The 25,858-nt window shown below is 41.7% G+C and overlaps 1 protein-coding gene and 1 long non-coding RNA gene across 6 annotated transcripts in view; one reads left to right on the top strand and one right to left on the bottom strand.

Annotated features, from left to right (window-relative positions):
• Nucleotides 1–236: 236 nt before the first annotated feature.
• Nucleotides 237–9,877, bottom strand: smim22 (small integral membrane protein 22). 2 transcript variants are annotated; one of them, XM_023798574.2, is made up of 5 exons: nucleotides 9,796–9,877; nucleotides 3,589–3,717; nucleotides 2,808–2,946; nucleotides 1,666–1,739; nucleotides 237–1,374 (listed from the first exon to the last, which is right to left on the bottom strand). In XM_023798574.2, exons 1-5 carry the CDS (start codon nucleotides 9,823–9,825, stop codon nucleotides 1,327–1,329), a joined length of 420 nt encoding a protein of 139 aa, XP_023654342.1. In that variant the 5' UTR covers nucleotides 9,826–9,877; the 3' UTR covers nucleotides 237–1,326. The 2 variants fall into 2 exon arrangements, with proteins under 2 accessions (XP_023654342.1, XP_023654340.1); XM_023798572.2 differs by lacking the exon at nucleotides 9,796–9,877 and adding an exon at nucleotides 4,222–4,401.
• The window catches only part of LOC111836899 (uncharacterized), a 64,487-nt gene continuing 43,080 nt past the window's right edge, over nucleotides 4,452–25,858 (top strand). For all 4 annotated transcript variants that reach the window (XR_011984688.1, XR_011984689.1, XR_011984690.1 and 1 more), the window contains exon 1: nucleotides 4,452–4,531. This is a non-coding gene — a long non-coding RNA (uncharacterized lncRNA). The remainder of the gene's footprint in view (nucleotides 4,532–25,858) is intronic.

Raw genomic sequence — 25,858 nt, 5'->3', positions numbered from 1 at the left:
CCTTGCTACAGTGGCAGTCTCGCTCTCTTGCATGATTTATGCGAAAAGGCTGGCCGGCTCACCTTTCCTTATGTATTTCGTGCAGTTTATGACCACTGATACTGAGCATATTCCTTGGATATGGGCCACGTATATGAGAATGGGCAAGAAGAAAATAAAAGTTACTGCAAACCATTACTGGGAGGATAAAAGAAGAATGTTAGTCAAAAGGTATAAATAAGTCCATGACCACATCATGATTGTGCCATTTTGTTTAAATACAAAGATATTGAAATAAGTACAAAGAAGCAAATTTACAGACATTAAATACACATTTATGGCCTGAAGACTGATTACACAGACTGATTAATCGTCCTTAAATTTCAGTGGCAGCGTTTCAGTAGAGCTTGCTGGATCTGTCACCCACCGACACCCTATCCTCCATATCAGTGCAGGACAGCCTCGCCCGATTACCCTCCACTGATGTTTACAAGCATTGAAAGATATTCTATACCTGATATTCTATACCTGATATTCTATATACTGTATGTGATGCCTAAATGTCAGCGCCCAAATGTTTGACATTCCTGGTAAAAAGAGGTTCCACTTACATTAAAGCCACATAAGATTAGATGTAGAATCTCCTCCATATTTACAATACTACTTAAATTAGAACAAACTGATTTGAGTATTATGGTTCCTTTTTGGTACTTCTACAGTACCATGAAGAAGGCTCAGGCAGTCAAAGAAAACGTTTTAAGGCTATTTGTCTGGGTTTTTAGTGTATATTTACTCAGGAAAAAAAACAACTTAACCTTAGAACATATGGAAAATAACAGTAACACAATAAAAAAAAGACAATTTCTTCTGTTCTCCAAAAAGTTACCAATATCTTGCAGGATGGCTAGACGAACACCGCTTCAGTTCCCAAACCTCTCCTCAGCCTCACCTAAATGTCACCACCAGCTCGATTAATTAAATTAATTGTGTGTGGTATTGATTAGCCAAAGAAGATGAGCAGTGGTCGAGTCAAAAAATAAATGGCCGTACTGCATGGTTGCTGCAAATACTGTGGTGACTTTAGGAGGAGGCTGAAATGGCTAAGCTGACACACTCCAACAGACATAATATCATAGTTTTACACCAACATGAAGATCATTCAGACATGTTCTCTGACTGCCCGAGACGTGTGCACAGTACTGTATATATTCTAATGTACAGACTAGTATGCCTTCATTGAAATGGGCAGAATCAAAGTTTTGGTTAAGCTGATTTTCTGCATGGTATTTGCTGCCCCCCACCCCCTGCAGAAATAGCAGTCAGTCTTCTGATGGTCCCCGGCTCTGCCTATGGCTCCAGTGCCATGTTTTCAATCCCCACCTTTTGCCTGCGAGGCTATTAACAAAGGAGGAAAACAATCTTAAAAACTCATATACCTCACGACTGAAATTAAAAAGTAATTACAGAATAGCTCACAAGTTTGTTTTATTGATTTACAGTCAACATGAAGTCATATGAGGCATCTCAGAGACGATAAACAATGGAGAGCTCGATTAGATTACAGAGGTATTTACAAAGTAGAAGGAAAAGAAATGTTGCTTTTCATTGTTTCTTTTAAAGTAGTACAACTGGGAGATGGATAACCACCACCCTTGCTAACTTTATATACTGGGCTTATTGTCGTACCTTTTCCATCGCGTCGCAGCAGCAGCAGCAGCAAAAGCGAACAAGAACCAGTATTACGAGCAGAAGGACCACACCTTGTAGAAAAAAGGAATACATGGATGTGGGATTGCTGCTCTTTTACAAATCAGGACACTATTCTCATTTCTAATTTTTGACAGTGGGTGGGTGGGAGGATGATCACTAATTTGCATATGCTTTTAAAAAGTACTTACTCCCACATCTGTGAGTAAAGTTCGCTGGGGGGGGGTGTTGGTTTTCAGGTCGCTGCGCTCGATAAAATCGCCAAGGCAGCCGCTTGCCGCATACTGGACTTTTAATTAACAGCGGAACATCACATCAGAGGAGAGGGGCTTTAATTGAAAGGGGTAGCCCATTAGCGTGATCCACAGAGGCCATCTAAACAAGCCGGGGGAGGAGGAGCCGATCCGCGGGAAATGGGGTTCATTAACGCGCGGCACGTATTCCGCGGAAACCGGCTGCAGAAGTTTGCATTTGCAATTTCGTGATAATATAATAAGGTTATATGGTTACAGACACAATATACCCCTGACCTATCACACAGTAAACAATCAGAACAGAAACAACAGGGATTCAGCACCGCAGCTGAGTTGGATCCCTAATATATTTTACAGGAACCGTTTCACTTCTCGTAACCTGGGTGATATATTTTGCGTCAGCTCACGCCTACTGTCACTCGCCGGACCAACTTTGCATCTGCTTATTACATAAGCTCCCCTTCAGGATACAGGAAGCCCTGCTTTCCCCTTCAAACCTTTGGCTTCAAACAGGGCTGGACTGGGATTAAATATCAGCCATGGACTATGGAGCCCCCACCACTTTTGATTAATTTTGCCAACTGGGGGGGCATGGTTTGAGGTGCCCTACATAGGCCCTACGGCTACCGGGAAAATGCTCAGCATGATGGCCTCCCCTTCCAGTCTTGGAGAGCTACTGTCCAGTGGATTTTCTATCCTACCTGGCTTCTGATGAGCCACCCCTGCTCTCAGGTAAATGCCAGGGACAGGTGTGGTTCAGAAGCCAGGTAGGATGGAAAACCTACTGGATAGTAACTCTCCAGGACTGTAATTGGAGACCGCTGATTTAGATGATGTTAACTCTACTGAATGTATACATTTTCTTACCTATGAAGATGAAAAACACGGCAAAAGCAGCAATGTCCCAGTCTGACTGAAAGAGCTGTTTGGAACTCAGCCGGGAAATAACATCATTGACTTGGTTCTGCAGGTCATTCCTCAGATCCATGGTAATTAAGTTCAGAGACTGGGAAATACAGGAGGTGATTAGCGTCATTATAATGTTTTCCATTTAAACTTAAAGGCTGTCCTCGACAACCGAGTCAGAATATCATATCTATCTGTTCAACAGCTGCGTAAAGTAAACAAACCCTATACTCCTTAATGTCGATTCGTTTAATGAAAAAGTAAATATTTATTGTTGTTAGAACCATGATTTGTAGAGTTAGCTATAATGCATCTTGAGTCAATTATGATATTTAAACAACTTAAACGTTTCACCTGCTCGTAAAAGCCTGCTTAGGCTGGATCCAGGAAATAAATCCGGAGTAAACAGTAATAAAGGCGGAAAAGCGACGACACCAGATATGTGCGATTTCTCTCAATTTAAGAAGCACAGTACACAATTTCTATATTTGTAATAAATATATGTGCTATAAAATCCATACAAAAACGTTTATAGAGTCTAGTTCGTAATAATAATAGTGATACTAAATCTACGTAAAAGTACGGAAGATTTCGGTACGACAGGTACGTGTCGCGTCGAATGAAAGTTCTCGTATTTGTCAAGAGTACTATAATGTTGGATATGACATGTTTTTAGTTATTTTATGTCGTGTTGCAGAGCTGATTTAAGCTTAATATGTTTGGTATGGTACAGTTCACTCACCCGCGTCTCGATTGACGTTAATTTCCGCCTGTGTCGCAGCGCGATACTGTACCTGGCGCAGGTGGCGTTTCTGCGGGACGTGAGCATGTGTTCATGGGTTCGGGAAGGTCCAGCAACGCTTCCTGTATGCTTAGAATAAGAAGAAAACACACACAAAAAAACAAGAATCGCTTTACAATGAGATCGTACTGCGATTGTCTGTCTCCTCTTCGTATTGTAACGTTAGGTGCGCATTTATTTATTTGTTTATTGTCCAGTTTGGCGTCATTTCTTTGGTATTGTGTATTGTCTGGAATTTACACGCAAAAAGCACATAAGATCGTCTTTAATATTGGATTAAAGTGGTTGTAGCTTTTTCATTTTAAATCAACCCTCAGTGATGGATCCCAAACGAACGTCCTGTACAACAGTTTAATTTACGGTATTTTAATCACCTAATAAGTATGCTATGCGAAATGTTGAATAAAGTGGTATGCTGTGTTTGGGATTTTAATGCTTCCAGCACTATACTGAAGCACACATGGTACTGCGTATACCCATGCTACTTAGTTGATTTTTTTTTTTACATGATTCTTATATACTACTAACAAAATAAACAAGATATCATGCTGGACAGCTTGCTCAGAGACGTACCCGGTGTCTGTTGTGTGTCTCAGATGTAGTTTTTGATGTGCGTCCTGGCACAAATTGTGCTCTCACTAAAATACGAATGAATATCTTGCCACAGAAACCTTTGGAGATCACTGTCCTGCACTGCATTACCAAACACCCTTCATGGGAACAGCTGCAGTACTGGCTTAGCAAAATACACATAGAGGAAAGCAGAGAACTAGACCGGCTTTCAGCACTCAGAATTCCAAAATGTGAGTGATTATCCCTCTTCAGCACTTCAACAGTGATGCGGATTAGAAAAACAAACAGGAGGACACACACTGCACTGCAGGTAGGTCACTAATGACAGCTGTGGCCCCAAATGGGGCATCGCATACCAAAGAACTGGGAAGGAGAGTAACAAAATAAGCACAGTATAGCTGATGCATCCAGCATAGCTGATGACTACAGAATATTTTCACTGTTAGATTCTTGTGCTTCAGTGGAATCAAAGTCAGATAGCAACATCAGATTATGAAGGCCATCTGTTGTTATGGAGAGACATGGTGGACCGCTGGCTACCAGGGGATTATCAGCGGGTTTAGACGCCATCTCCGCTGCTGCTGGTGAATAGACATGCACCTCTTTTGGAAAGGTAAAGCTGTCGAGGGATGCCAAGGATTTATTAAACTGGATTTCTTTACTTGCCTATCTGTACAATTTTATACCTTAGTGGGGCAATCCACCAATTCACGGATGATGCTAATGCACAAAGCGGGGATATGCCTGAAGTAATACCAGAATCCTTTGAGTATATATCTTAAAACTCTACACAACACACTGCATAAGAAATGACTCATTATTATATATCCTTTGGCATCTGACAATTTTGCAATTCTTATACACAGAGTAAAACCAGCAGTGTTAGACTGGCAATAAATTGAGTCAAATTGTTATTATACAGCAGATTTTGCAGTGTAATAACAAAACTGAAAGTAACAATAATGGCCAAGATGATAATACAGCAGTAACAAAATCACACTTCAATAATGCATCTCTTTTATGTTCATTACTGGATGAATGCAATTTCCTTCAGCTCAGGGGTTCTGGGCTTGTGCTTGCATTTTTATGGTTACATAGTATTGAACAGATTTCGCTTTATGCTGGGAAAGAATTGCTATCATAAACCGTGTCTGGAACACAGCTTGAAGCAGCATTAAGGGGTGCAAGTATAGTCCAAGTGTGAATTTCAGCCCTGGAGCTTTTGTTATAAAGCGTGCTTGGTAGAGTTTTATGACAGCACATCTCTCATCTTTTATGAGAACATGCTGCTCTCTGCAGAGAGCGGTGTGCTATGAAATGCTGCCACATGATTCTGCTACCTTAGCCAGACCAGCCCTCCGTGTAATGGCTGCAAACAGCAGCAGGCAGACTCTGTCTGAGGCTCCCTCGCACCTTCAAGGGTCGGAATCTAGGCTAATCATCACTGACACTGCGCTAGGGAAGGAGTCAGGAATAGCATGCTAACATATCCGGTAATGATGGCTGTCTCGTGACCTGGATAGCGACTCCAACACTCTGATGACTTCGTTAGAAGAGCCTCAGAATAGTCAAATTCTCATTTTTTACCTCAGATTTGGAGATGATGAGAACAGTAGTGAAACGCATTGGGAGTCAAATGGAACATTCCGAGGAACATTTTCTAGTTGCTTTGTGTTTTATCCTTAAACTGATACATTTGATGATTCAAGAGTACTGGTACTTTGTCTCATTATGGGACAGTGGACAGAATATTTATGTCCTGCTTACTTGCAGAGTCCATCACTGAACTATGGGTCCTACTTCTCCCATATTATAAGTTTTTCCAATATTATAAATTAGATGTTGATTGAAAGGCTATCTCTTGACTGTGTGCATAGTGATGTTAAGCTCTGTTATGTGCAGCATGGACTCAATTCTCTAACTTCAGCTGTGGAGCGTTGAGTTCATAACATCTGGGGTTTTATTTATTGGTCATGCATATGAATGGTTTTGTGCATAAACTATGCATACACATATTTTTTACTTATTGAATGGTATTAAAAAAATTCTTTCAGTATGCAAAAAGTGCAAATATTCTAAAACATGGATGGGCACAATCCCCTAACAGGAAAGAAGCGTAACTCGAGCAAACTGATTGTCCCATAGGATATGCACAGGCTTCCATTTAAGCATTGACCCCCCAACGATGATTGACAGGTTTAACATGGACGTGCTGTTTGTAATACAATGTTTAATACAATGTATGTGAACAGCCTAGACGATAAGTTTTAGGGAATTAATCTATGTGTTTTAACATAAATTTAGAAGCAGCGGCTGGACCTGTCAATCATCGTTGGGGTGGGGGCATGCAGCTGGACCTGTCGATCATTGTTGGGGTGGGGGCATGCAGCTGGACCTGTCAATCGCTGGTGATGATGTCATAGACGGAGCCCTCATTTAAGCTCCGCCCAAAGTGCCACATAACCTTTTTTACTGATCCAAAAATAGCAAGTTCTGGTGCTGGTTTTAGAGACAGAGATAACAATTACGGATATCCAATACATAATCATATAGCAACATAACATCCTTGTTCCTGAAATGTATAAACTGCTGTCTGCCCTTGTCCCCTACTGAGTGTTCTACATAGTGAACACTATATAGTGAGTGACTGAGTGAGTGAACAAGTGGATAACACAGCCCTAATTACCCCAGAGACTGGATGACCCTGCTTTGTCAAAAATGGTTGCAACTTTAGATAAAAGCATCTGCTATTGAAGTTAAATGTAATTTGTCTTGCGATAATGCAAGACTCCGTGTTTGCCTGCATGCAGATATTGCAGATTAAAATCCAGTTTTGACACATGCTTACCACTCATTCCTCGTCAGCTGTCTCACTGCGCTTCTCCGTGTTATTGTTCATTTTTCAGATGAGATCTTATATACGTTTTGGACTTTTTAAGATGTTTTCCACCACTATATGAACAATTCAAAACATCTGCAAAAGTAGTTGATCTGTGGAGGCAGATTGATCATATTTATTGATTGGATGTAATGGATGGTGTATGAATAACTTGTGTGTGCACGTTGTATTGCTGGAGTTTGGAAAATCGAATTGGTAGCTGCTGCGGGTTGAGAATGTTCATGTGTGGCTCAGGCTTTGATTTCAAAGTTTTCTCAGGCGCAGCCCGTGGGAAGCACCTTGGGAATGCAGCAGGACTGAGGAGCGTTCATGCTGATATGCCTTTCAGAGGTTTTTCTCTTTACAAGGTTTTGGTTGTGGAGATAGATGTAAGTACCACAAAACAGCTCCTACCACCGAAAGCAATTTGCCAGGCACGGTGTACTCAAACTTATCTTGATTAGAATTGAGCAAATCATTTTGAAAAATGATTGAATTTTAGAGGGGGCTTTGTGGACGGCCCAGCAGGTAAATGTAGATATATCTGAGCATGGACCATTAACTGAAATGCCATTGTTTGTTCTCTGGAAGCCCAAAGGACTATTCTGTTCTATCCTATTCTTGATAAATGTAAACAGTAATATCCTGTGGTAGTATATCTGTTAGAATATATCTGTGATGTTCACATGTGAAATGTATGTTTCACTAGATGGTAGTGAATATGGTCTGCAGCTCTTCTGAACAAAGTGCAAGAGGTTTTTTGATGAAATGTGCACCATATTATGCAGTGTGAAATGAGACAGAAAACTGCCTTAAAATCTGCAAGAAATGCATGGAGATACTGAATAGTGTGTCTAAAATTATTTTGACTGAAATTTTGTTGCATTTGTTCTCCTCATGCCTCAGAGTTGCATATATAAAAGCGTACCATCCTCTATTTTTGTGCAAATCAGTCTGTGCACATTTCCCTGTCATGGGAAGGAGCTTGGAAGCAGTTTAGTGGGGGAGTGTAGATAAGTCTGCACTTCAGAGTAGAAGGTGCAAATGTTGACAGAGTGATGCAGGCCACTGGTTTTTAATCAGGGTTTTGGTTCAAGCGTATTGCCCAATGAAAAGAGGAGCATTCCAGTGAGCTCAGATATACACACACGAAAGAGCTTATGTGATTGGCTGAAAACCACCTAATGTTATTGGATGAAAACCTCATGATGTCATTGGTTAAAACCCACATGGTATTCTGATGACAGAACATTATGGGCTGATATTTGTACAATATTTTGTATATTTGAATCTGCAGTTATCCGCGTTACAAAACTGAATCTGAATTTAATAGTTTGAATCTGAATTCCAGTAACTTGAAATAGCATTTATCCTACCTCGAAAAATTCATTTTGCGAGTTCAATTTCAATCTAGTGTGACACACCTAACTCGAGATAGCATTTATCCTACCTCAAAAAATTCAGTTCGCAAATTCAATTTCAATCTAGTGTGACACACATCCGGGTCCTTGAGAAAAAGTAATCGACCGCAGATTCACAACGCAACTCATTTCCACGTTTACGACAGTTCTGCATAACAATAACTTGTTAGAAATTAAATTCATAAATGTAAGCAATGAGTCACTCTGATGAAGACACCAAATACACTAAAAACCTAGTCATTTCCGTGTGGACGCTGGGTCGGCCATCTCTCCCTCTCTCCTGACTTCTTCCCTGTCTACCAGAGCAATACGGTGTTAGGAAGATGCATCACATCATTTTACTCTGAGTAGTCAACACTTAGGTACATCATGTCAGTGATCAAAATGACTGAATTTTTGTACTTGTTAATCTGTGTGTATTTGTTGTGATGACAGCACCTGGGAGTCTCTTGAGCAGTTTGGGCACTGGGCCCCACAGGGCCAGGGAAAGGTGTCATACTGGTCAGTAAGTTTAGGAGGTGTCTGGCTGACCTGACAACTTCTGAGTTGTTTCCCTGTCAACGTATAACAATGGAACAGTAGGTTAGCACAGCTACACAAGTCATTATATACGGAGCACCGTCACTTCTATATTTAAATTTTTATCGTACTGCCACTTCTCTGCTACTCAGAGACAAGCGTCACGCGAGAGTGGCGGGGCACCGCGCGCAGTACCGTCAGTGTTGTTGAGGCGCTTCTGTTGTTACCAACACCCTCGCCGCCGTTCTCACGGTCAATACAGTTGCGACACTTTTATTTCTTCACTTAGAGCACTGCCTATACAGATCACCATATTAAACGCCAGTCCAACTGATGCTCCCGGTTATTGGCACAGCACACAGAGTGCGCTGTAGACACGCAGCAGACCAGAAGCATAGCACCTCAAACCCGCTTTATAACTTCACATTTAGATCGATACAGGGGGTATGTGTATCGGTGCACTCGCATGTTAGAAATTAATACTGACTTACGCCTAATTTCGGCGAGATAAATATTTTAGAAGATATTTAGCATGAACACTGCTAGAAAGCCACATGAGATGAACTTGAACTAAACTAGAAGTAAAATTCATATCCCTATAGCTAGTCTACCATATTAACATAACGTAGCAGTGCCAGAAATATTTCATTTAACCACATATACTACCATATACTAACCAGACCTACGGTTAATGTTTATACTATCGCCTGTGTACCTAAAGCTTATTCTCTTATGTATCATAAGGTAATGACAAACCTGCGAATCCAACATTTGTTCTTCAGACATCCCGGCACGCCTCCACTTTACCCGCCCTGCAGAACTGCCGTAAACGTGGAAATAAGTCGCGTTGTGAATCTGCGGTCGATTACTTTTCCTCAAGGACCCGGATGTGTGTCACACTAGATTGAAATTGAATTTTTCAACTGAATTTTTCGAGGTAGGATAAATGCTATTTCGAGTTACTGGAATTCAGATTCAAACTATTAAATTCAGATTCAGTTTTGTAATGTGGATAACTGCAGATTCAAATATACAAAATTCATATTCAGTTTCTAGTGGCACAAATATCAGCCCATAAGATGGGCCTCAGGGATACATAATTATTTATTACTGTTAGACATTCTCATCTTATCACTGCTTAGTTTGAAACATTTAACAGGTGGTCAAAGTAACCCTGGAAAAGACTCACCTTCAGCAGATGCATCCCTGTGAGCAAAATGCTCCCAGTTATTCTTTGCTTAAAATATAGTGAAGTAATAATTGATTCATGCAAAATTTTTGCAGAGCACATTAAATAAGGTAGTGATACATTCATCCACCTTCCAAACGCTTATTTTGGTAAGGGTTGTGGGGCGAGGGTGGGGGGGCATTTCCAGGTACCACAGGACACCGGGCTGGGGACACCTTGGATGGGATACCAGTCCATCACAGTACACAGAGCTGGGGACACCCTGGATGGGATACCAGTCCATCACAGTACACAGAGCTGGGGACACCCTGGATGGGATACCAGTCCATCACAGTACACAGAGCTGGGGACACCCTGGATGGGATACCAGTCCATCACAGTACACCGGGCTGGGGACACCCTGGATGGGATACCAGTCCATCACAGTACACCGGACTGGGGACACCCTGGATGGGATACCAGTCCATCACACCACACAGGGCTGGGGACACCCTGGATGGGATGCCAGTCCATCACAGTACACCGGGCTGGGGACACCCTGGATGGGATACCAGTCCATCACAGCACACAGAGCTGGGGACACCCTGGATGAGATACCAGTCCATCACAGCACACAGAGCTGGGGACACCCTGGATGGGATACCAGTTCATCACAAGGCTAGGGATACGCCGGATGGGATATCTGTGCATCACTGGGCTGGGGGACACCATGGCTGGAATGCCAGTGCATCACAGGACACAATAAGATACAACATCTTACACTATGGGCAATTTAGAGATGCCAATAAGTCTAACTGCATGTATTTGGATTGTGGGAGGGATCCCATGTGACAAGGGGGAATCCCACACACTCCACACCCAGTGGAACTGAATTAAAAGCTCTTTCTGTATAAGAAGTTGCCAATATATTCTGGGTCAGGTGGTAATTTTCCTGTCAGATATCCATACATTCAATACAACATGACACTTGTAGAGGACATTTCTGGAGCGATACCACATTGCTGGGATGTTAACCAATAGCCTTCAGGTTACTGGGGTGTTATCCTAAACTGCACAAAGACTAAACCAGCCATAGAGGAAAGGCAGGTGCCAAGAATGTAAACCATGCATGCTGGCACTGTTGTACTGGTTCATCTTATCCAATGAATGATCTTTCTCTGCCTGTTCTGCCTAACCAGACCGGTACAGGCAGCTAAGCAGCCAGACAAAGGCGAACCGTCGGCAAAGGTTACCATCTCAGGTTCCAGACACAATGATCTCAGGTTCCAGCAATAATCCAGAATCGAAGGCGATGAGGGGGTTGGACCTGTGGTTAGAAATGTTAGGCAAAGGATGCCAAGCAGGACTCGCACACAGGGAAAACGGCAGAAAGGTTCGGACAAGACCAACCAATAAGGAAGCATGTGCGCTTCTTGTCTGCCATCTTCCTCAGAGGCATCACTGTGTTTGTCTGTGTGGCAAGTCGTAACAAGTATAGCTAATAGGCGGATAAGCAAGCCTGTCTTTGTGCAGATGTAGGAGAACCCCCACCCCCTACGGCTGATCTGATATGGCTATGGCTGATTTTATAAAGGTCAGCAGCTCAGGAGACTGGCATCGATTTTATATTGTATATGGAGGAGACCATGTGAATCATTTACTACGCTAATGTATTGTTAGCCTGCTAATAAATACACCATAGATGAATCCCAATGAAATGTGCACGGTATCCTGTACAGGGAGTTCAGTTTTAAACACCAGTGCCAAGGTCATGTGTCCCAGGATGTGTAAAGGAAGGATGAAAATCATGCTTGGTAAGGACCTTTCACACAGCAAAATGTGCGCTATTGACTTAGCATGGAGTGTGACTATGGGACCTGCAGTATTTATAAGAGGTGGACGATAATAGCGTTATCGTCGCTACATCGCTGGCTGTCGGAATGGTGCCCGATAAATGGTGTGGGTTATATTGACAACTGGCGGATGTTTTGGGGTAGGCCTGGGCTTTTGAAGAGGGACGGTATTCACCCCTCGCGGGCTGGTGCTGACCTCTTGTCTAAAAGCATAGCTCATAGTCTCCAGACAAATCGCTGACTAACTAGAGCCAAGCCCAGGCGGCAGGCAAACCGGCATAACCGACCGCCTGCTAGTCGCCTAGAGTCGTCACCTAGGGTTCATTTTATTGAGACTGTGTCTGTTCCCCGCGTTTTTAATCATGGAAGCCGATTCCACCGTAGTGTGTGCCATAATAACTTAATAAAAATTACAATGAATCCGTTACTAGAAAACAGCTGTGATGCAGGGCTTAAACTTAAACTTGGACTTATGAATGTAAGATCACTGGCTCCTAAGGCACTATTAATAAATGAAATAATTACTGATTTTAGTCTTGGTGCCATATGCCTCACGGAGACCTGGCTTAAACCAAATGAATTCATGGCACTGAATGAATCTACTCCAGCTGAATACAGTTACAAGCATAACCCTCGACCAAATCGCAAAGGTGGTGGTGTTGCTGCAATTTTTCAATCCAGCCTAGGAGTGACTGAGAAATGTGGTCTTAGTTTCAGCATATTTGAAACTCTTGTTCTTAGTCTTGCTGGCTCATCTCTTTCTTGCTCTTCACCCCAAATCACCATTGTTATTGTTTATAGACCACCTGGGCCGTACAGTAATTTTCTTAAGGAGTTCGCTGATTTTTTAACTAACCTGGTGGTCAGTACTGACAAAGCTGTTATTGTGGGTGATTTTAACATTCATATGGAGAAAGATAGTGATCCTTTAAAAATAGCGTTTACAGCTATTCTTGACTCTCTAGGTGTATGTCAGAATGTAGTCGGGCCTACTCATGCCTGTAACCATACCCTTGATTTGATTATTAGTCATGGCATCTTGGTGGAACATGTATCTATTATGCCTCAGAGTCCCCTTCTCTCTGATCATTACTTGTTAACGTTTGAAATCCAGTATAGCCTCCCGTTGACCGCAGCTCCAAAGTACAGAATCAGACGTTCCATTGCCTCACTAACTACAACAACATTTATGAAACAACTTCCACAGTCCTTCAGCCTTACATCTGAAGCATCGTGTATAAATGAACTTGAACAGGCGACTGCAAACATGGATAAATCCCTTCGTAGCACACTAGATCTTGTAGCTCCACTTAAGAAAATAAAGCATAGAGATAAGAAACCTGCCCCCTGGTACTCTGATCATACACGTGAACTCAAACAGGCATCACGCAAGCTAGAGCGCAAATGGCGCTCAACTAAACTAGAAGTTTTCAAATCTGCATGGAAAGAGAGCCTGTCTAAATACAGACAAGCACTAGTGTCTGCTAGGTCTGTGTATCTCTCCAGATTAATAGACGGGAACAAAAACAATTCAAAATTCCTATTTGAATCCGTGGCTAGGTTAACACAGAATTCTCCATTAAACTCGCAAGTCCCACAATCTCTTAAGAGTAATGACTTTATTACATTCTTTAATGGTAAAATAACTAAGATTAGACAGACCATCCAGTGCACATCCTTAGCTACCTATGACTGCCAGACTCCTGCTAGTCTTATGCCTATCAATAATGAGACTTTTGAATCTTTCATTCCTATAAAACACCCAGAACTCCTGAGCTTAATTTCCTCCTGTAAATCCTCTACAAGCCTCATAGACCCAATTCCTACAAAATTTTTCAAGGAAATCGCACCACAGATTAGCAATACCCTGTTAAATGTGTTAAACTCTTCTCTTAAGCTTGGATATGTTCCTAAACCTTTTAAATTGGCTGTTATTAGACCCATTCTAAAGAAACCAAATCTTGACCCTAGTGTTTTAGGAAACTATAGACCAATCTCAAATCTTCCTTTCATTTCAAAGATCATGGAAAAGGTTGTAGTTCGTCAGTTGTCTACTTTCCTACAAAAAAATAATAATAATGAATTGTATCAGTCTGGCTTTAGACCAAACCATAGCACAGAAACTGCTCTAGTCAAAGTAATGAATGATTTACTTATGGCTTCTGACCGTGGCTTGATATCGCTGTTGATATTACTGGATTTAACTGCAGCATTTGATACTGTGGACCATAATATCCTCTTGGACCGGTTAGAAGGTGTAGTTGGCATTACAGGGACAGCACTCTCTTGGTTCCGCTCATATTTAACTGATCGCTATCAGTATGCACATGTGAACAACGAATCATCCAAGGCCACCAAAGTCACATACGGTGTCCCACAGGGATCAGTACTGGGCCCACTACTGTTTACACTATACATGCTACCGCTTGGTAACATTATTAGAAAACATGGTGTTGGTTTTCATTGTTATGCAGATGATACACAGTTATATATATCTGTTAACCCTGATGATACATCACTCCTATCTCGGTTAGAAGATTGTCTGTTAGATATTCGGTGCTGGATGGCAAAAAATTTTCTAATGTTAAACACAGAAAAAACAGAAGTACTGGTGATTGGTCCCAAGGCTGCAAGAAATAAGTTTCACCACCTCAGCATTAGTGGCCTTCCTACACAACCTAACACAGTGGTTAGAAATCTTGGTCTTCTAGTAGATTCAGATCTATGTTTTGATGCTCACATAAGAAGTATTACTAGAACTGCGTTTTATCATCTACGAAACATAGCCAAGCTTCGTAAGATGCTCTCACTTCGTGATGCATAAAAATTAATACATGCCTTCGTAACTACCAGACTAGACTACTGTAATGCCCTCCTTTCTGGTTGCCCGTCTGGTTCCTTAAATAAACTTCAGCTGGTACAAAATGCGGCAGCCAGAGTTCTCACAAACACTAAAAAATTTGATCACATCACACCAGTCTTATCCTCCCTTCATTGGTTACCAGTTAAGTCTCGGATTGACTATAAAATACTGCTGTTAACCTATAAAGCACTGAATGGCCTTGCACCAGACTACCTTAATAATCTGCTGACCACATACAATCCCCCACGCTTGCTTCGATCTCAAGGTGCGGGATATCTGTTAGTACCTAGGGTAGAAAGATCTACGGCAGGCTGCAGAGCTTTCTCCTATAGAGCTCCTCAGCTGTGGAACGGTCTTCCACCGGATGTGCGGGTTTCAGGCTCACTTTCAATATTCAAGTCTAGACTAAAAACACACCTATTTAGTTTAGCTTATAGGGACACTAGTTCTAGCTCTAGCTAGCTTCTCACTCCCAGTTAAACCTATAGTGTGAGGTGTAGAGCTGGGTGGGGATCGGTGCCATTGGCTTTGGATAAACTGAATTGACAGTGCTGTCACTCTAGCTTCACAATTGCTTGTGGGATTGGAGTGCTGACATTTCAGGGACTCCCCATGCCTGCATTCCCACCTGCCTCTCCCTCCTACTTATGCTGCCATAGCCATATCTGCCGGAGCATTGCACTTCATATTGCACTCATCTAACTTTTAGCACTGCCTATAGTCTCCCTTACTTTGACTAATTGCATTTATTTCCACCACCTTCTCCTGGGTGGTGCTACCTGGAGCTTTCAATCTATCAAGATGTCCAGCACACCCTGCAACATGTGACGTCGCCACTGCCAATGACGACCGTGCATCCAGCTCGCCGTTCTACCAGTGTCATCTTCCTTGTATGACCCGCTCCCTGCCTTCTGGCTGCCTGGCGATTGGAGGAAGTGTTGGCACCGGCTTGTCATCTCCCCCCTGCTCCCCGTTTGTGTTTCAGACTAAACTGTATTTGACTCTCCCTGCCGGAGCCCTGGAGGATGGGCTCCCCCTTTGAGTCTGGTCCCTCCCAAGGTTTCTTCCTTCTAGGGAGTTTTTCCTTGCCACTGTCGCCTATGGCTTACTCACTGGGGGCTTTGGGTGGGGATGCTGTAAAGCGCTTTGGGACAATGTAATGTTGTGATAATGCGCTATACAAAAATAAATTTGTTGTTGTTGTTGTTGTGTTTACCGCCAACTGCCGCTGTAAATTTAATCACTTTATAGGACCCCTACAAGTATCTGAATCTATATTTTTGCACTGACGGGACTCAAAGTTGAACTTGTGAGCCTCTGCTAATGGCAATGCATCTGCTGTCTTGATATATTTGTGGTTGTTGTGTTTAATCTTCAGGTCAGTGGATAATTAGCGTATTGTTCATTCTCAGTGTGATTAACATGCAGGTAGCAGTTGGCTGCTTCTTATAGGGGTATAGAGCTACAAGGTATTGCATGTGGGCTGTCTGATCCTTTGCTTTTGTACATTATTGAGACATTTTGACGGTGTAAGCTGAGAGGAGGTCAGAAGGACTACCATGATGCGAAGAATAAGAGCAGGAATGTCTTGAGGTTCTGAATTATTTATATGATTTATGAATTATAAAAATGCCCGTCTCCCAAACCACTGTGTGTAGTATGAGAAGCATATAAATGAAAATAGTTGGCCCATCAAAGTTAACTAGTGGGATTTTTGAGTCTATGGTGCCTGAAATGTTGGTGAAAGATTGCATCAAACCAGGTTTAGTCATTTGTCGTATTTTGACTGCATAAAATAAACTTTTAAATAAAATTGACGGCATGAAATATGCTGGGCAGTGGTGGCTTAATGGTTAGGGAAGCATAGTTGAAAGATTGCAGGTTCGAATCCCTGATCAGCAAGGTACCACCCCCAAGCACTGCTCACTGAATTAGCTGCCCCCTGCTGTGCCATGATGTCATGTATTGGTTAAACACAAAGGGCACATTTTGTCGTTGTGCTATGGTGTGTCAACAATGACCACTGATCTCTAAATTCTTTATCAATGTCATCATAGATGTAAGGATGCATGTGACCTGTAGGGCCACAAAGCATGAGATTAACCTGACTTTACAGTTTGCAGATACAAAAGTCATTTTGACCCCAAATATACTGTAGAACATTAAGATTTATCAGTTTAGTTGACTTTTTCCTTCCTCTGATATTTTACTGACACTGATGACACAGTGCGTAAATTAACATTAAGAATTAACTTTATCTTTTATTAATAGTATAGTCTCCTTTATCTCATTTTCACTCTAACACCACACATTTGCTAGTACATGCGCACACATGCACACACACACACACACTCAGAAGTTTGTAATTATGTAATTAACTTTGTGGGGACTCTCCATTCATTTATATGGGCAAAACCTTAATCCTAGCAATAACAACCTTAACCCCTACCCAGGCCTAACGTTAACCATAAGTAACCAAACAAAATACATGTAGGATCACACATGCACATATCACAGAGCTTAAATTCCAGGTGACCTGAGACCAGGCCTAGCCTGGTACGAGAGGTAGACATTGGCCTAGGCACCAAAGGGGGGTTACTGACCCCACACACACACACACACATACACACACAGATAACTCCAAATTTTATTGCCCAAAGATTTAGGGACCTACAGACAGCAGAGTGGACCTAATGGACAGGGGTCCCTCGACTTGGCACACAACCCCCTCCCCATACACTCTGCCTTACATACCACTCACTCAACAGACAAACACCCTAAAGGAAGTTTCATTTAAGTTTGGCTTTTGTATACCCTGTATATTGATTTACTCATGACTATTAGTCTCAATATACAGATAGGTTATGTTTGTATGTGTCCTTAGACAATCTTAGTGTTTTGTGTGCCACCCTTATAACCATGTTCACGGAGTATCACCTATTTTACCCCTTTACACTTAAACACTTATATAAAGTTGAATAAATAAATAGGTAGACCTACCATTGTATATATGTTCTCATGGTATACCAGAAGAATCTGGAAAATTAGTGTAACCAGTGTGTCCTAACTTTCAGAGATTCTTCTTTCTTTGTTTAACAACTCCCCTCCCCCCCTTTCTTTTAACATTCCTTTGTGGTCCTTATCTGATCTTGGTGGTACGTTACCAAACTTTCTGTGTTCTACCATGCTATATTAAAAGTACTGAATTAAGGTGTATCTTATCCATTCTGGAGAAGATCAAGTGGGATAAGCCACACCAAACAAAATATGTTGTTTCCAGATGTGCAACTTATATTGTTATTACCACAAACTAACAGCCACGCCTATCTAAAGATAAGATGTGCTGTTTTAATGTGAATATGTCATGTAATGTCTGCACAAAGTGTAACATCTGTTGAGGTGCAACCCAAAACACCTGTATCCCATACTGATGTGAGTCAGTCACATACATAATATAAGTAATTGTTAATCAATAGTAACAGCCTATGAAAAAAAAAAAGATTAGTTAACATAGCAATAAAACTAATTTATTATTAAAACAAGTGCATTATAACACAGTGACTGGGGCATTTCTGTGCGGTGATCATACATATCCCACTAGGATATGTGTCAGGCATCAAATCTGAAGTTAAAAGTAAAACTAATCGTATAACAGGTAATGCATGAGTCAGCAGGCCACAAGTAAGTTGTTAGCCATTATGCACCATTGAAATTATACAATTCCAACACCCTGTTTCCTCAAAAAGTGCACATACCTTAAAAAACCAAAGAAGCCAAAAAGCAATATCTGTTTGAAGGTAATAAATATTGCCATAGAGACCAGTGCCATGCAGAGACTTTTCGAGGGGCATGTGCTTCACTGGTAAATTTTATGTGAGGAGCACTCAGAAGTTGCTAGTTTTATCGTAACTACACAAAGAATGACAGTAGTAGTCAGTATAGGCCAGGCAAACCCTGGTAAGATTTAGCTATAAGATTATCAATTGACTCACCCACTATGGTTCATGGACATGTGGGCGGAGCACCGTTATTATGGCCGCTCTGTCTTCACTGTAATTAAGGCTGCTCGGTCTTCACTGTAATTAAAGCTGCTCGATCATCACTAGAATAATGGCCGCTCTGTATTCACTGGAATTATGGCCGCTCTGTCTTCACTGCAATTACAGCCGCTCCGTCTTCACTGCAATTATGGCTGTTCTGTCTTCGCTAGAATTACTGTGGCTCTGTCTTCACTGGAATTATGCCCCGCTCCATCTTTATTGTAATTAAGGCTGCTTGGTCTTCGCTGGAATTACAGCTGCTCTGCCTTCGCTGTAATTATGGCTGCTCTGTCTGCACTGCAGTAATGGGCAGTTTGCACTCCGCGCTGAAAAACAAATATTTCAACTTGGATTTCAAAATGATATGACATGGAATGATAACAGAAATCTATTAATGCATGACAGTGGTGGATACTGACCTTCTCCCAAATAGCACTTATACCAGCTTCTGGATACTAGTACTGTATATCCTCATCACAATTATGGCTGCTCTGTCTACCCCTCAGTTATGGACGCATGGTTTTCACTGGAAATATGGCTGTGCGTCTTCACTGCAATTATGGCTGCTCTGTCTTCACTGTAATTATGATCACTCTGTCTTCACTAGAATTACATCTGCTCTGTCTTCACCGGAATTATGGCTGCTTTGTCTTCCCTACAATTATACTAATATGCAAATATACTATATACTCTATACACAATACTCCAAGAGGTGTTCATAGATTCAAGGCAGCCAGGAATGATGAGCACATTTTTGTGTTATGCAGGCCAGAAGTACAAAAGGCTACAATGACAGGGACAAGACATGTATAAGCATTTAGTGAAAGTCTCAGCCCCTCTGTAAAGTAACAAGTGCTCATATACTTGACAAGCTGTGCTGTTCCTGGCCAATTATAAAAGGAAAACACTGCCTGGCATGATAGCTGACATCACATGCCTGCTCGGTAATGTGGAGAAGGGTCACCTGAGGCTGTGGTTTGTGACTATATGCCTGTCAGTGCTAGGCAGAGGAAGAGCAACAGCATGAAGGCAAAGACAACGTAATGCAAATACACCACTGATACATTAAAGTGAGAGTCATCCTGAAACTGGGGTGGTATGCGCCAGGCTAGTTTAGCCAGAAGGGAAGGTAAAGCAGTGATTGTCCTGTCTGAGTTCGGCAGATGGGACTCGGAGCTGTCGCAACAAGACGCAGCTGTCTTACTGCCATCGTTATGCAGAGGTGCGTAAAAACAGCAATACCGGAGAGAATGGAATTCAGTTATCACTGGGGAGGCAACCTGTTTGTCTGTGTGGCAGTGCTGCATTTCTCATAGATGCAGGAAGAGCTCAGACAGAGACTGAGCTGAGTGAGACTTCAGAAGGTGATACATGTAGGCCGACCGTCTGCTTATCAGAGGGTCTGTGTTTTGTTTGAGTTTGTTTGTAAGATTGGTTTGACTTTTTTCCTATGAATATTTTGACTTGTTTTTATACCTATCTACCTATAACTATAACATAAGGATGTAAGATTAGCTGTGTAGTACAAGCTGAGTGTTTCATCGCTGTGGAAGAGCCCTACGTGTCTGTTGATTGTGCTCTTTGCCAAATCCCTCCCAACACCATTCAGGGATGGCGACCAATGAGATGCAATGATCCCTACTTGGCCAATAAGTATGTACTCATTTAGCTGAAGTGTCCTCTAAACTGCATAACTGGCAACATGGTCAGTCCTGTGCCAAGTCATGCTTCTGCAGTAATATTGTCAGGCAATGCCATTGTTTTATTTGCATCTATTGTAAAGTATTGTGATTGTTGGCAGGCAACATAGGATACGCTTCAGAATTTCAAACAAGTGTTTTCTCACACCTGAGGTCTGTCTACCCTTAAACTCTGCAAGGCCATATATACATACAGTGCGCTAAGAGTTAGACGCAGAACAATTTAGCCATGGAGCGTATATTACACACATATTAGTTTTCCCATTTGACATCAATGCACTGATCTGAACTATAGAAATACAGATAATAGTTAAAATAAAAATTAAAAAAAACACATTTTGGAGGTTGTCTGACATTGCTGCACGCATGCAAAAACTTTAGGGGATGTAAAAATACTAATCATGAATTGAAATTACAGCATCTGCGCGTGGAAAAAAACCAAATAAAAAATCCATAATAGCTGATTTGTGTTCACGTTGCCATGGAGATATTGGCATAGAAATGTTCCTTTTTTCTTGGCTCTCACAATAGCACACAATTTATTGCACACATAAAATGTTTATAATTTTTATTCCAGTTTATTGTGTACGCAAAAGGTGAAAAACTGCTGCAGACACACCAGTAAGCTTACTGTACACGTGGGATAAAGGACTGAAGGGCAGGTGGGTGGGCAAACAAAGGGGAATTTATTGAAACCAAAATTGAACAGAACTGAAAAAGGGGCTGGAAAACAAACAAGGCCATGTGGGGTCAAAAATGGGAGCAGTGGCACAGGGGAGGACACGGGCAGACAGGAGGAGCAATCCCATTGGCCGGGCAGACAGGAGGAGCAATCCCATTGGCCGGGCAGACAGGAGGAGCAATCCCATTGGCCGGACTGGGGATGATGAGGCAAATAGGTGCTTAAATATAAAGACTAATGAGGAGTAACGAGCAACAGGCGTGGCTCATTAGGGCTACATTAGGGAGGAGACGGGAGGGTCAGGCGGATATGACTGGCAGGAAGTAACAATCTATATAGAACTTAAATCCAATCTATAAAGAACTAAAGAATTAAACTCATATTAAAATGTCATTCACGGCATGGTGAGGGACATTCTTAACCAAGATGTATGACCTTTACATTTAAAGCCAGAGGGCTGCTTCTGCTTTTTATTTGTATAACTTTTCGGTATTTAGCAGGGTTAGATTGTGAGACAGTGTCCCTCACAGGAGTTTTATGTCTCTGTGTTTGTTCCAAATTTGTACTTTGTGAGAACACAGAGTTTTCTGGTTGCTAGTAAATCCAGTAAAAATGTGAAGCAGCCAAGATATTTAACCCTAAGAGATCCACCCTCACACAGAAATATATCTCATGGCAGAATTATCCACCCGTCTTCCATATCTGCCCAGGCGCAGACTGCCCAATGGCGATTGTCCCAGCCAGCTGGTCTCCTGAGAAGTAATTTTTCTTCCCCAGCACTGGTCTTATATCAGAACAATATACCAAGGGGCCCCCCAGATGGGCGACAAATTATATCAAGGGAACTTCCCCTGGTCGGCGTCAAAATACTAAATCTGGGCTGCTTTTGTAGCCTGCTCCTCCTGTACAAGGCTACCAAAGCCCCCAGTCTCTCCCAGAAGCCATGTGAATAACTCAGCAAGGGCTACAACACGATTCCCAGCCACTTCTGAACAAGGTACCTTTTGTGTGTGAGGCAAACTACCACAGTACAGAGGCTTGAATATGATAAAGTTCTATTTAAATTATGCAAAGCTTTGAATGAAATGGGAACTTATAATGGACATACGAGAGCGCATGTGTGGTGGTTGGTTTCATAGGGTTAAGGCAAGTATAGGATTGTCCTTTAGCTCCAGTTTGTCTGTGTCTATGTTTCTATGTGACTGTAATACTAATATGAAGTATGTCTTTGACCCTGGGTTTGTAACACTGAAAAATCCAGAGACTTTTTGGTATTTAAATGAAAATGGAACATGTCCTTCAGTACTGCCTGTAAACACAAAATAGTCAACCAATTAGTCAATTTTGAGTCCATTCCCAATGTTTCCTTTGAGCTGTTTTGTCCAGCAAGGAATCAGGTGCAGCATTTTATGATTTTATAACATTTCTAATTTACTTATTACTTCTAAACAGAAGTAATATAATGAAGAAAAAATATCTTGACTGCAGCTTGTACAATGCTAAGAGCTTTGAGATATACCGTGTCTTATATTATGTTATTTGATCCCGTGGTCGCACTGGGTGACCCTCATGTGATGTCCAGGCTTGGCTGATCAAACGCCGTGTCTGAGCACAAGGATCCCCAGAAGTATGTTTGTCAAAGGAGATTCTAGTACAATGACCAACTTTGCATTTATATCATCTTAATTTAAATGTAGTCAACTACCTATCCTGCAACTGCTTATCCAGTACAGGGTTGTGGGGGCTTGGACCCCATCCCAGAAAGTACAGGACATGGGTTTTTGTCCATCAGAGGGCACATATTGTATATACCTGCACTCACACAAACATCTGCCAGTTAGCCTTACTGCATGTCTGTGGACTGCAGGAAGTGATCATAGTAAGATAATGTAAATCCATATAAAAAAAAAAAAATAGGGGCGGGACTTGAACCTTAGACGCTGAGGGTCTGAAGCACAGTGCTGTTCTGTTCATTTTATCTATAAATTAAAATAGGTTTTGTGAAGGTTTTTTTTCCCTCTAAACTACTTTCCTTGGATTTTACTGCAATTTGTTCAAAGGCAGAAATAGAAACAGCCACCTCCAGATTCCTTTTGGTGCCAGAATTGGTGCTGTAGTCTGGCTTAACTCACCCCCCAACCCCACCCCCTTTACAAAGCATCTCGTTCTGGCTTAAAACCGCACTCGTTAAAATCTCTGGTCTTACAGGTGAGGACAGAATGTACAGAAGCCCTGGGTCCTGCCGCCCATCTCCAACAAGTGCTGGAGATGAAACTTGTTTATAGGCAAAATCTCTGTCAGAAAATGCCAAAAAATGTGTAGATATATCTGTAATATTTCTATTTAAATGTTCAACAAACTCAAATTACATCTGTAACTACATTTCAGAATTGAGTATCATGTGTGAATTAGTGTGACAGTGGAGTTTTTAAATAGTATGTAAAAATAATAGCTAATCAGAAATCGATTTCATTGACTGTTGCCAGTTGCTCAAAGCTGTATTACGTGAATTGCTCCTGGAATTCACTCAATGTTTTCCTTAATAATCACCATAGCAACTTCAACATAATGCATTCAGTTTCTTACTTAACAATGGCTCCGCAGGTACTTTACACCTGTGATGAATGTGTTTGTTGACCCAGATGAGAAGCAGTGCATTGCCCTGGCCTCTCGATCACATAGGCTGTCATTATTGCTCACATTGTTTGAAACTAAATAATTTGCTTTTTGCTATACAATATGTGGAAAGTCTCTGCAGAAATCTGTCTGTCTTCCGGTAACATTTTTATCACAATTCAATAAAGGCTGCACCTTTCACCCCTTTTGGCAGCTCACCTCTGTGTTGCATATATTCAATGGTGTGAGTTCAAAACATCCGTGTTACATGAGTGATTGGGTTCACAGATTTCAGTACGATTATCATTTCAGTATGATTATCATTTCAGTACGATTATCATTTCAGTATGATTATCATGCAGAATTGTACTAGCTGATACGGCTTCCCAGCCAAGGCAGCCCCCAGCTTGTACTCCCTGCTTCCTGGGATCGGCTCCAGATTCGCCGTGACCCCCGTACTTGATCAGCAGTTGTGTAGGCTGCAGGGAAAGGGTGGATTGGCTCACATTACAGCAGAGTGATAAATGTACAAACTATCCTATTTTTCCTGCATGTCACACATTTGTTGTTTGTTTCAAGAATTCACTCCTTTTACTGTTCGGCGTAAATGTTTTAACATGAATTTAAATGTGTTTTAAATTACACGCTGTATGTCTTTGTTGAATTATATTAGTGTCCATTAAAATTGTAATAATTCATATTTGGGATAAAGGTAAAAATCCCAATATTGAGAGTCATTTAATAAGAATATACAATATTTCATATAACGTACAGCTTTTTAGAAAAAATCTCCTGTTACTGTGCTGACAAAAAGTATGAATGTGATTCATCACAGGCTTATGCATAAAATCAGGTCATATCTGCACAGGCGTGAATCGTAATGTTTCCCTCAGGTTTCAAGATGAGCGTTGGAAAGTAGCACCTAGACACGTGCAGGAGAGCAGAGTAGCTCAGGGGCAGAGTGAGCACTGCTGGGTCATTGTTTAGTGTGGTATCAAATATAATTCAGCACCTTTGAAGATCCGAGAATGCTGGAAATGTGTCATTTTTCACTTTTAAAAATGCTGTCTTATAACTCTGCCAAAGGTTTATGGATTTCTTGGTGTTCTGTTGCAGGACCATCATTATGCTCTTTCTCTCTCCATGAAGGCCATGATTGTAGCATATCAGACCAGGCTTCCCTCTAAAAGCCCACAGTCTCTATCCAAGATATTCCCAAGCTATCTGGAAAATACCTTTCCTCCTGCGTTTCCTGGGACTTCCCCCAGGCTTCCATCAAGTGCAGTGTGCTTGGATCTGCTCCTAAAAGATCTAACCAGGTGTAAGACGCCTGAATCACTCCAGCTGACTTTCTAAGGAGCAGCAGCTCCCTAGAGCTCCAAACCTCACACCCCGTCATAGAAAGTGACCCCAGAAATCCAGTGGAAACCTCATTGTAACCTTGTTCTTTATGATCAGTATCCAAAGCTTGTGAACATAGATTGATGGTAAAACACGAACCTACATGTAAATGTAGAGTCATTGACATAACTGTGCGAGAGAGAAGAATTGATTAAATCCTACATTTGACCAGTAGGTGGAGTTAGTTAGTAACCTAGCAGTGTGACCCACCATAGTTGGGAGGTAGCACCCCTTTTGGCCGGTTCAGGTCTGCTAGCCATAGTACCCCAAGAACATCCATCAATATTGGATGGATTTTATCCCATTCTGTAGTCTTTCTATCATAGATTATTCTGAAACCACCACAACAACTTATGCTGTAGTGATTGTGATCCTTCGGTGTTCAACATTGCCTCCTGGGGAGAGGGCATGTCCAGTAGTTTGAAGAGCTCTTCCATGGGTTCTTTCTACTGCTTGATTACCTCATGAAAAAGGTCCCCCCGCACACAAACCTCCC

This window comes from Paramormyrops kingsleyae, chromosome 22 (genome assembly GCF_048594095.1).
Source record: "Paramormyrops kingsleyae isolate MSU_618 chromosome 22, PKINGS_0.4, whole genome shotgun sequence".
Lineage (NCBI taxonomy): Eukaryota > Metazoa > Chordata > Actinopteri > Osteoglossiformes > Mormyridae > Paramormyrops > Paramormyrops kingsleyae.
The sequence above is the reverse complement of the archived record's forward strand: the minus strand, read 5'-3'. Positions and strand labels throughout refer to the sequence as shown.